The sequence below is a fragment of the Rattus norvegicus genome, chromosome 8 (genome assembly GCF_021556685.1).
Source record: "Rattus norvegicus strain SHRSP/BbbUtx chromosome 8, alternate assembly SHRSP_T2T, whole genome shotgun sequence".
NCBI lineage: Eukaryota > Metazoa > Chordata > Mammalia > Rodentia > Muridae > Rattus > Rattus norvegicus.
Genome location: NC_141541.1, coordinates 53,830,485 through 53,842,931, shown reverse-complemented (window position 1 = coordinate 53,842,931; position 12,447 = coordinate 53,830,485). Strand labels below are relative to the sequence as shown.

At 49.2% G+C, this 12,447-nt stretch overlaps 1 protein-coding gene across 6 annotated transcripts in view; it reads left to right on the top strand.

The window, feature by feature from the left end:
* Positions 1–1,620: 1,620 nt before the first annotated feature.
* Cep164 (centrosomal protein 164) overlaps positions 1,621–12,447 on the top strand; it is a 63,574-nt gene continuing 52,747 nt past the window's right edge. For 5 of the 6 annotated variants that reach the window (XM_087562710.1, XM_087562709.1, XM_087562708.1 and 2 more), the window contains exons 1-2: positions 1,631–1,774; positions 8,031–8,149. In XM_087562710.1, the coding sequence (XP_087418836.1) occupies positions 8,068–8,149 (82 nt within the window). In that variant the 5' untranslated portion in view covers positions 1,631–1,774; positions 8,031–8,067. 6 annotated transcript variants of the gene reach the window in all.

The following is a 12,447-nucleotide window of genomic DNA, read 5'->3' as shown; positions in this document are numbered from 1 at the left end:
ATATGTAGACCTGGCCAGCCTAGAACTCACAGAGCTCTGCTTTTCTCTGTCATTCTTTTGTTTTCTTCTTCCTCCTTCTCCCCTCCCCCTTCTTTTCTTCCTTCTCCTCCTCTCCTTCCTCTTCCTCCTCTTCCTCTTCCTCCTTCTTTTTGTTTTTTTCCTGACAGGGTTCCTCTGTGTAATAGCCCTGATAGTCCTGGAACTCATTTTGTAGACCTGGCTGGCCTTGAACCCACAGAGATCTGCCTGTCTCTGCCTTCTGAGTGCTGGGAATAAAGGCATTGGGATTAAATGTTGTTCAACCACCACAACCTGGCTTCTTTTTAAAAAAAAATTATTATTTTATGTGTCTGAGTGTTTTTCCTGCAAGCATGTCCGTGTACCACAGGTGTGCCTGGTGTGAGTGGAACCCAGAAGAGGTGCTGGATTCTCCAGAACTAGAGTTTCTGCTGGTTGTGAGCTGCCATGTGGGTGCTAGGGATCAGACTCTGGTCCTCTGGAAGAGCAGCAGGTGTTGGTAGCTGCTGAACTGTCTTTGCAGCCTCATATGGCAGGGTCTTGTGTATAGGAAGCTATGGCCGGTATTTAGTTATGTCTGTAGTCATGACATGGTGACCCTTGTCACCCCTCCATGTCTGGTCCATTGGTCCCTTAGGGACACTTTTAAAGATTGTGATGATGATGAACAGTGATTTTTTTTCCATCTGTGGTGAGAATAAAGGGATTGCAGAAAGATTTGAAGTTAAACATTAGAGACATCCTGAGTTTGAGATCCGTAGTAACAATACTCTAAATTTCTCCTTATAGGATTAGACTCTGGCAGGACTGGTTTTTAAAGTTACAGTAGTAGAGTTGGGGAGCTACTTGCTGTTGTTCCTGCAGAATACCTAGGTTTGGTTTCTAGCACCCACAAGGGGGCGCACAACTTCAGTTTCAGAGGATCCAGCGCCCTCTTCTGGCCTCCACGAGTATCGGGTGTAATGTAGACAAAACATCCATACATTTTGTAGTTTTTTTGAGACAGGGTCTCACTGTGTGGTCCCAGGTGGCTTGGGACTCATTATATAGGCCAGGCTAGCCTCAAACGCACAGAGATCTCTCTGTCTCTGTGCCCTAAGTAGTGGGATTAATGGCTTGTGTCATCAGGTCTGGTCCACGCATAATACATTAAAAGGAAAAAGTTAGTAGGCAGCTCTCTTGACTTGATGGCTCTCTTGAGCCATCTCTCCAGCCCCCTCTTGGTTCTTTTATTAAGGGACCAATCAATAGGTTGACTCTCGTTAATCACTGTTGTTCATGTGATTTTACTCGACCTTTACAAAAAGATCGTCTATAAATGATGGGTAATTTTGCTTATAGTATTAGTAGATTATTATCAATAGTTTGAATGTTCCCTTTCTTCCGCGGAAGAAATTCTCTTATCTATATTCAGGTCTCTCTTTTAACCTCTTGGGTGGGAGTGGGGTTGTGCTTATTCACTATCTTGAACTACAACTTTCAGGATGCAACGGGCAAAGCCTCGTGGGGACCTTCAACCAATCCAATGCCAACACTCTCAGTCAGCGACCTATTGGCTCTTGGTAGAGGCGGGACTCTCAGTTGCTAGGCCGGTGCCTTTCCGGAAGTGGTTGCTGGTGGCTGCAGGGCAACACCCCGGCGTCCCTGGAAGCGGGGGGGAGCCGGACACCCCGGCGTCCCTGGAAGTGGGGGGCCGGGGTGGTGCTGGGGAGGCGGCGCAGAGCCATCGTCCCAGAAAACCCCGGATCGGGGACAGGTGAGATCTCCTCGGAGCCAGGCTTGGTGGCGTGGCAGGAGTTTGCAGGGAGCTGAAGAGCTGTGAGGTGTTGCTGCGCGGGAACTGAGAGGGGAGAGGAGAGCCCTCCGGCGTGCGCGGCCTGGCTTTCTAGCCTCTCCTGAATCTACACCTCATCCCCACCCTATACCCACTCCTGAGCTATCCCAAGCTCAGCCAAGAGCTTGGTTGGCATCTTTGGGCCAGCTGAGCAGAAGAGGTTTGGGTTTTTCTTTGCACTGATTCAGGAATCTCCGCCCGGAACCGCTGCCCTCTTCTTGGCCTCAGTGACTCGCCCTCAGCACGTCTGCCAGCTCAACCCTCTGCAGGCCCCTACATGTTTCTCTCCGCACTCCATCTCTGGATTGCGATTCCCGGTTAGCGGTTGCTTTGCGAAGTACTTGCTGCCTAGCCAGATCTCGAGCTTAGATGTGCTTGCGGATCGTCTCCAATCCTCCCCTTGCACCTTCTATCAATGTCTCCCGTGTTTCTTGTCTCAGTAGAGAGCTTCCTTGGTCACTTAGCCCAGTCTACAATGAGAATTCATTCTACTGTCTGCAGCACTCATCTGGCATGTTTTGGATTCTTGGCAGTCGGCGGCTTCTTGGCTGACACCTAAAATCACAACGGACTGGCTGAAAAATCTCTCTGCCTTTTCTCCTCTCTTCCTCACCTAGACGCGAGACCTGCTATTTTGTGTTCTCCCACCCTCAGGATTAGCCCCTTTTCATTCAGGTAGCTACTGACTTGGTTCATAGTTTCTCTGCTGTCCACTCTCTCACTCCATCCTCCTTTGAAATTCCCGTGACAGCCCCTTTTCAAGTCCTGCATATAGCTTCAGCCCTCGCAAGCCCATATTAACTGCTCCTAGCAGTCTATTTGAAAAGTGGAGATAGTAATCTTTATCTAGCAGAGAGGCTGGGGTGAGATGATGGATAAAGCCCTTAGTACAGTTCCTGTCACATACAGGTGTGCCGTTAGTCTAAGTTTTTCCTGTTATAATTAATCCTGATCTCCTCCAAGCACATTTGCTGTGCTTGTACTCTTTCCCTCCCCCTCTTCCCTCCCTACACACACACACACACACACACACACACACACACACACACACACACACAGTTGTTTTGCAGTACTAGGGATTGAACTCAGGGCTTGCACATGCTAGGCAAGCGCTAGTCGCCACTCCTTCCCACCGATCTGCTTTGCCCCTGTTCATGGTGTTCCTTCTGCCTTAAATTTCCTTGCTTCAGAGGCTGGTGAGATAGCTCAGTTGATAAAGTTCTTTCTCTCTAAGCGTGAGAACCTGAGTTAAGTCCCTTGTAAAAAGCCAGATGTGGTGGTTCCTGCCTGTGATCTCTGTGCTGGAGACTTAGAGGTAAGGGGATCCCTAGGGCTGGAGTTACGGGGTGAGCTGCACACCACAGAATCTAACCCGGGTGCTGGGAACTGAACTTAGATCCTCTGGAAGGGCACCAAGTGCTTTTAATCCCTGAGCCGTCTCTCAGCCCCCTTTCCTCCTTCCTCTCTGGCCTCCATTTTAGGCTGCTGGGGAAAAGCCCTTTCTCTGTGACAAAGGCCAACTCTTCAGCAGGGCTTTTGTTTTTTCCTTCCTCTTCAGCAACATCTCTGGTACTTTCCTGATGCCGGTGTCCCCTGCCGCAGGGCCTTTGCACGTGCTGCTGCTTCTGTTTTTAGAGCTTGCTTCCTTTTCTGTCAGTCCATACCTACTCATCCTCCAGGCACCGTCCATCAGACTCAGGTCTTACTCCTGAGACTTCTTTTAAAAAACATTTACTTATTTATTATATATGAGTACACTGTAGTTGTCTTCAGACACAGCAGAAGAGGGCATCAGATCCCATTACAGATGGTTGTGAGCCACCATGTGGTTGCTGGGATTTGAACTCAGGGCTCTGGAAGAGCAGTCCTCCCTCACCCCCCCCCCACCCCCTCTCTGGGTGTGTAAGTCAGAAGACAACTTGAGGAAGAAGTCATGTCCTTCCACCGAGTGTGTCTTGGGGATGGAACACAAGGGCTTGGTGGCAAGTATCCACTGAGCTGTCCTGCTAGCTCCCCCACCCCCATTCTTTGGTCTTTCCTTCCTTTCTTTCTTCCTTCCTTCCTTCCTCCCTTCCTTCCTTCCCTCCTCCTCCCCCTACCCCCTCCTCCTTCTCTTCTTCTTCCTCTTCCTCCTCCTCCTCTTCCTCCTCCTCCTTCTCCTCTTCCTCTTCCTGTCCTCCTCTCTCTCTCTCTCTCTCTCTCTCACACTCTCCCTCCCCTCCCCCTCCCCTCCCCCTCCTCCTCCTCCTCCTCTTCCTCTTCCTGTCCTCCTCTCTCTCTCTCTCTCTCTCTCTCTCTCTCTCTCTCTCTCGCTCTCTCTCACTCTCCCTCCCCTCCCCCTCCCCTTCCCCTCCTCCTCCTTCTCCTCTTCCTGTCCTCCTTTCTCTCTCTCTCTCACTCTCACTCTCCCTCCCCTCCCCCTCCCCTTCCCCTCCTTCTCCTCCTCCTCTTCCTGTCCTCCTCTCTCTCTCTCTCTCTCACTCTCACTCCCCTCCCCCTCCCCTCCCCCTCCCCTCCCCCTCCCCTCCCCCTCCCTCGTGAGACAGGTACTTTTATAGCCTTGGCAGGTTGGACACCTATAGTGTGATGACCTTGAACTTGGAATTCTGTTTGCACCTCCCAAGTGCTGAGATGCTGGGCATGCTTGTGTCTCCATAACTAGTTTAGCACTGATACTCTTATCTGGGGCTGTCTGGCTAAGTGGTAGTTGCACAAGGGGGTCATGACTGAATCTGCTTAATCACTGTCGCATGTCCAGTGCCCAGAGGGAGACTTGTTCATGAGTGACCTTACGAGCCACCGGTGAAGCACGAGTCCCGACTGTGCACGAGTCCCGACTGTGCACGAGTCCCGACTGTACACTTCTGCCTTGTATCTCTTTAGCTCTCTTGGCCTCTCCTTGTCACGTTGTCCCTGAATCGGGGAAAGATATGGTATTGCCCAACCATGACCTATTTTGTTTTCCTGGCAGAAGATTTGTCTGAAATTTGGGAAAATCCATGAATTTAGATTTTCCACCTTCTTCCTGGATTGTAGGTTCTTGTTAGCAGTCAGGTGCCCTGGTTTGTTTCCTATTTCCTATTCCTATTGACTGAAGCAGCTTGGGGAGAAAAGGGCTTATTTCGTTTTATAGTCCATCGTGTAGGAACCATGGAGGAGGAGTCAGGGACGGAGGAAGAGGCGGGGACCTGGGAAGGATGCTGCTCGTTTTACTGGCTCCCTCTTTGGGGCTTGCTCAGCTACTGTTATTTTGTTTGTTTATTTTTGAGGCAGGCTTTCTCTGGGTAACTGAGCCCTGGTTATCCTGGATTTCCATTGTAGTTCAGGCTGGCCTCGAACTCACAGAGATCTGCCTGCTCTGCTTCCCATGTGCTGGAATTAAAGGCATGTACCACCAAGCCCGGCCCTTTTTTGTTTTTGTTTTTTGAGACAGGGGTCTCTCTATGGCTATCCCGAAACAGAGGCACCTCACAGAACAGGCTCCACCTGCCTCTGCCTCCCTATCGTTGGTATTAGAGGCGTGTGTCACCACACGGCCAGTCTGATGGAGGCCGTTCCTCCCCTGAAGCTCCTTCTTCCCTGGGTGACCCTGGGTTATGTCACATTGACAGAAGCTAAACAGCATTTGAGGTTTGTTTGTTGTTGTTTTCCTATGAGGACAGCCGTTGTTCCTGGCTGTTGGTTTCTGCTTGGCTGGTGGGATGTAGGCACAGGCCACGCGTCTCAGATGCAGTTTCTCAAGTTGTGCAAAGCGGTCAAACTCAGTTTGGTTAAGTGCTAGTTGGTGTTTGGGTCAGTCCTCTTGTCTGTGCCCCTTTCCCTGTCTCCTCCCCTCTTCTCTCTTATTAAGAGGATTAAGGACGCAGGTGACTCCCATCTGTGCCCTGGTTCACTCCTGCCCTAGTTTTCAGAGTGAGCGGCAGCCAGACTTTCCCCGACTCTGACCAAAAGTAGAGGCATAGATGTGGTGTCTGGACCGTGGTCTGGCTTCTGAGAGGGGAGCATTTTCTCTCGGCTTAGGTATCAGGGAATTCTTTTCCCTTTTCTTTCTTCTTCTTCTTCTTCTTCTTCTTCTTCTTCTTCTTCTTCTTCTTCTTCTTCTTCTTCTTCTTCTTCTTCTTCTCTCCTTCTCTCCTCTCCTTCTCTCCTTCTCTCCTTCCTTCTCTCCTTCTCCCCTTCTCTCCTTCTCTCCTTCTCTCCTTCTCTCCTTCTCTCCTTCTCTCCTTCTCCTTCTCCTTCCTCCTCCTCCTCCTCCTTCTCCTTCTCCTTCTCCCCCCCCCCCTCTCCTCTCTCTTTTTAAATTTTCTTGCTTGGAGGGGCATGGTGGGAATGAGAGGGACAGAGTCTGGTTTTCTTGGAGGTCTGGTGGACTGGAGTGTCATGATCACAGAAGGTCACAGGGACAGATCTTGATGGGTTCCCTATTGCGTCTCAGAAGTCCTTCTCTATGGATCTGGGTTAGAGTCACAGTAACGAGCCTCAACCATTGCTCTACACTCCACGGCAGGCCTGACCAGGCTTGGCCTTTATGATGGGCAGTGGGGGGAAGAGGAGTGTCTTCTTGCTGGAGAGGGACAGTGCCCGCCCCTTGTGTCACCTGGAATAGTCAGAGTTGCTCAAGAAGTGGACAGGAGAGGCCAGGACCTGATGTGCTGGTCATACCTTGGGTGACTCACTCAGGCGGGGAGGGCTATGGCAGCCTACTTGTTTCTGTATCATTGGGTTTCAGCATGAGTGCTGCTGTGGGGAAGGTTAATAGAACCCTGAGGTCCAGAGCTGGAGGGGAGACTAGGGGCAGGAAGAGAGGGACAGTCCCAGCATTGCGTGGGGATCACCAGCACTGCCAACAAGCAAATAAAATAACACACAGTACACGTAGCAACCAACACCAGCCGGTGAGCTAAGAACTTGCCGTCCATGCATCCCTGCACTGGAAACCTTGGCTTCAAAGTAGATGCCTGTCATAGTCAGCTTGGGCTAATAGATGGTGGCTTAAACAGCAGGCATCCATTTTTTCATGGTTCTGGAGGCTGGAAGCCACAGTAAGGTCCTTCCTGTTCCTGCCTTGCATGAGGCTACCGGCCTTTGTCTTAATGGAGAGAGAACACCGACCTCTATTTCTTTGCTTAGATCAGATCAGGATCCCACACTTATGACCTCACTTACTGTCGACTATGTCTTAAAGTCCTACTTCTTATTAAGTCAGATCATCAAGGGTTTTGGAGGGACACTGTCCGGTCCCTCTGGACCTCCTCTCTTCTTCCCTTCCCCCACCCCGCTCTCCTTAAGCCTAATAGCTCTGTGTCTTTGTCCCCTCTCCGCTTTGGCTTCTTCTGCCTAGTTTAGGCCCTCGTTCACTTTCACGGAGTGGAAACCTTCTCATGTGCTTTTCCTGACACCATTTCTGCATCTTTCCAATTCAGCCATGCCAGTCTTACTAGAGTTTCTCTCATATGTAAAATATCTGTTGTTTTTCTCTTCCCAAAGCCCTCAGCTCTCCTCAGTCCTCAGTGGAAATTGGTCTTCTTGTCTTAGTGCTTTCAGGGCAAGTGCTGAAGGCTCACTGATTTCTGGCCCCAGTTGCATGCTGGGGAAGGGGGCCACCGTTGACTGTGGCTGCCTCACTGTACCCTGAGGTGTGCTGACACCCGAGGCTCTGTGTTTTTGGTGTCACTGGGGTTTTCTGGCTGAAGTTTGGAATGGTCTCCTATTGGGGAGGGACCCAAAGTTGAACCCTTTAAAGGTTTACTTATTTTATGTATTTGCCTCATCTATGTGTATGCACCACGAGTATCCCTAATGCAGACAGAGGTCAGAAGAGGGAGTCAGATCCCCTGGAACTGGAAACACAGAAAGTCGTGAGCCACCTTGTGGGTGTTGGAGAATTGAACCCAGGTCCTCTGGAACAGTAGCGAGTGCTTCTAACCACTGAACTGTCCAGTCCTCAAATTTAAGCAATTAGAGCCAGGCTTCAAGATGTCTTGTGGTGCAGTGTGTGTTCTGTAACTTTGGGCAGGGGCACGCCAGGGAATCACCCAGGCACAGAGACTGTGAAGCTCTGAGCTGCAGGCAGGGTCCTCAGCCACGCTGGTTTGCAGGGTCTTGTGTGACCCAGATGCTCTATGACCCAACTCAACTTTACCTTCCAGGCGGGCTCACTGATTTTCTCTTCCGATAGGGTCTCTGGGATTGAGATAGTCACGCCAGGCTGAACCATGTCTAGACGACCTATCCTCTTAGGTGACCAGCTGGTTCTGGAGGAAGATTCTGATGAGACCTACGTTCCCAGTGAGCAAGGTAAGAAGCTTGCGGGGGTGTAACCGTTCTTTGAGCACAGACATTGTATTTGATTTACTTAAACACATTAAAAAAAAAAATACTTTATGTGCATAGGTGTTTTTACCTGCCTGCATAACTGTGAACCACATATGTGCCGTGTCTGAGGGGGCCAGGAGGGGACATCAAATTCCTTGGAACTGGGGTTATAGATGGTTGTGAGCCACCATGTGGATGCTGGAAATTGAACCTGGCGTCCTTAAGAGCAGCCAAATGCTCTTAACCACTAAGCGCCCCCCTCCCCTATTTGCTTTTGTTCTTCCGATATAGACTTGGTCCATGCACAGGGCTGTTCAGTGTCTTTAGGTTAGATCAGAGGTTGGCCAACTATAGCCTTTGGGCCCAAGTTGGCAGCTTGCCTGTTTCTGTCAATAAAATTTTATTGGAAGACAGCCACGTTGATTTCTGTGTCATCCGTGGCAGTCTTCATGTTTTGATAGCAGCATCAAATAACTGTGACAGATTTATAACCTTCAGAGCCTACAATAGTTACTATCTGACCAACTGGATAGAAAATGCTTGCTGACACTGGAGATCAGATTGGTTTTAAGTGAGCTAGAAGTACAGGGATATTGTGAAATATGGCGTGCAAATCCAGTTTCTTCAGAACAAGGTAAGGCTGGCAATGCTGGCACCCCCTGTAATCCCAGCACTCAGGAGGCTGAGGCAGGAGGATTGCTACAAGTTCAAGGCCAGGGCGACAGAATGAGTTTGAGGCTAGGCTGAGCTACCCAATCTCAATAACAACAACAAAAATAGCAAGGTCGTGGCTGTGCTGGTGGCTTGCTTGCTGCCCATGCATGAAGTCCTGGGTTGGCGATGGCGTCTCATAAATCCAGGTGTGGTGGTAAAGCTCTCAGTAGTGGGAGGGGCAACAAGGGAAGATTAGAAGTTCATGGTCAAGTCATAAGCTGCAAGTTTAAGGTCCTTTCTTGCTTAAACTGGCAAAAAGAAAAAAAAAAGTAGCACTATTTATTTATGTTACTTTGTTATAGTCTCTGTTTTTTTTTTTTTTTTTTTTTTTATTTCTCTTTTAAACCCAGCCACCGGCTGAATATGGTGGTTAATGTCTTTACCTTCAACCCCAGTACAAGGGAGGCAGAGGCAGATTTCTGAATTCTGGGCCAGCCAGTGCTATACTGTTAGGCCCTGTCTCAAACAACAGCAAAAACAACCCAAAAAGCAACCCCACAGTAACTCCTTGAGCCAGGTCCTGTCCTTGTCCCTGTCTGTCAGAGAGGAGGTGCCCATAGTTCTACATCCTGTGAAGGGTATGGCTGGGTCGCCCAGCTGTCTGAGCCTTGTGGTTCCTGGATTGAAGTTTGCTTTGACATTCTGAAGAGTTGTGGACCTGGACACAAGTTAGGCCTCCAGCTCAGGTGATTTGTGGACCTGATAGAGCAGGGTAAGAACAAATGCTCCTGGGGAGTCCAGGACCCCACTTTTAGACCTCGTGATTTGCTAATAGCCTAGTGTGTTTGCCATGTAGAAGTTTTAAAATGGTATATAGTCTTCATTTTTACTCGTCAGTTAGCTTCGAAACATCTGTGTACTGGAGGGTAGCACAGTGTGCACACCACAGTGCACACGTGGAGGTCGGAGGATAGTTTGTGGGAATGTTCGCTTCCTGTGCGTGAAGTCCTGGGTTCTCTCCTTCCCCCATGGATCACGGGAGCTAGGCTCAGGCCTTGAGGATTGGTGGCAAGCACCTTCACCTCTGAACTATCTTGCTGCCCCCACCCTCCCTTTCTTTTCTGAGATCTGATTCATAGCAATCCCCCTGCTTCAGACTCCCAAGTGCTGGGGTCACAGAATCCAGTCACCACCCAGCTGTGCTTTCATTGTTCGTTCTTTGGCATAAGACACTGAGCCCAGACACACCGTACCACTGGGCAAGCTGTATGCCCAGCCCTCACCTATGTCTGTGTATGGACTGTGTGTGCCTCTGGTGCCCACAGAGACCAGATGAGGGTTTCAGATGCCCTCAAACTGCAGTTACAGATAGTCGTGATCCTCCACGTGGGTGCTGGGAATTAATCCTGGGTTTTCTGGAAGAGCAGCCATGCTCGTAAACGCTGAGCCATTCCTGTAGTCTATAGTTTGTAATTCATTGGTGACTAGCCTCTGAGTTATGTGCGTATCACGGTTAGAAAAGCCTGCTCTACCAAAAGTCGAGCTGGTTTCTCTCACAGTCTAGTTTACTTTAGTTCCTACACCATTGATGGGGTAGCTCATCTCCCTCTAGTCTGGCTACTATTATGGGCATCTGGGTCTGTCTCTTCTCTCTCATTGGACTGTCAGTTTCCTCAGCCATCTTGTTTGCTTTATTGGTCCACAAATTTAGACTTATCTGTCAAGCTCTGGGCAGGGCAGTGTGTGGTACTTGGGGCTATCGTGATGAACATCGGGTTGATTCAGAAGGGACTGTCATGTTTGTGGTGTTTTCCTTCCAAGAATGTCACATCCCCGTCCACGTGTCTTTTTGTGCTATCCTTGAATGGCTTCAGATTTTCCTTGTTTTTTTTTTTAATATTTATTTATCATCTGTGTATATGTGCAGCATGTGTGTGAAAGTCAGAGGACAATTTGCAGGAGTCAGTTCTCCCCTTCCACCATGTAGGCTCTAGGAAGGAACTCTGAGCATTAGGCTTGGCTGCAAATAAATGTCCTTACCTGCTGACCCGTCTTACTGACTGACTTCAAGCCTCCTTTACTTTTCTTTTCTGAGGCAGAATCTCAATTTGTGCCTTAAGCTCTCTGTGTGTGTACGTGTGCATTTTCTTTTTCTTTATTTTTCCTTCCTTCTTTCCTTCCTTTTTTTTTTTTTTTTCTTTTTTTCGGAGCTGGGGACCGAACCCAGGGCCTTGCGCTTCCTAGGCAAGCACCCTACCACTGAGCTAAATCTCCAACCCCTCCTTTTCTTTTCTTAAGCCCGTCTGGTCTCAGCCTCACTATGTAGCCCACGTTGAACTCCTATTCCTTGCACCTCTATCTCCTAAGTGCTGGGATTACAGATGTGGACCACCTTGCACTGCTTCATTGTTTCTGGAATTCAAGATGTGTATCCCCCGCCTCTTCCAAGATGCAAAGTGCCCCAAACCTGCCTTTTACATGAGACATTTTTTTTTTTAAAGATTTATTTATTTATTATATATAAGTACACTGTAGCTGTCTTCAGACACACCAGAAGCAGGCATCAGATCTCTTTACAGATGGTTGTGAGCCACCATGTGGTTGCTGGGAATTGAACTCATGACCTCTGGAAGAGCAGTCGGGTGCTCTTAACCGCTGAGCCATCTCTCCAGCCCTACATGAGACATTTTGATGAGGGGAGTTCTTGACCCGTAAAGTCTATGCAGATACTCCAAAACCAGAAAGGAATCAAAATCTTTAACATGTCTGGTCCCAAGAGTTTTGGAGAAAGGATGCTTGATTTCTTTCTCATTCTATATCCCTGGCTGTCCCGGAACTTGCTATGTAGACTAGACTGGCTAGAAATCACAGAGACCCTCCTACCTCCTGTATGTCCTGTGTGCTGGGACTTATTTATTTACGTTTACTTTCTAGACAGGGACTCGCTGTGTAGGTCAGGCTGACCTGAGACTGGCAGTGATCCCACAGCCTCAGCCTCTGTTGCATCAGGGGTACAGGCATGCACTACCTTGCTTGGTTTGCATATAGGGTTTTCTAGCGCTGTGGTATAGAAACTCTTCTGTCAACGCCTGGTCTGAGCCACACTACCTTCTCTGCCTCGGCTTCCTGCTCAGCTCTGTGTTCTTGTTCCGGCATTGTCTTTGTCTACCTAGTAGCAGTGGTCTGACAGGGAGAAGTGGACCATTTCCAGGCTGGATCCAATGCCCTTCCACATATTCAGCACCCTTGGTAAGGTTTCAGGGTTCTTTGTGACATGGCTCTCCTACCTTGCCAGTTGAGCTGTGCAGTCGTGCTGGTTTCTGGCAATCCCCAGATGCACTAAGCCATATCTTGTCCCAGGTTCATTGCTTTGGCTCTCTGCTTCAGTGTCCCCATTGCCTGGAGGGTTTCCATGGCCGTCCTCTCCCAAGGAGCACCCTCCACCTTGATATCACTCTATTATAGTTTTGAGAATAAGAATTCTTTGTATATATTTATGTTTTCTTAGAGATTTATTTTAAATTATGTATAAATGTGCGCACGTGCATGCGTGAGTGTGTGCACATAGGGCAGGTGGCCGCAGAGGCCAGAGGCATTCTGGAGCTGGAGTTACGGTGGTGGTGAGC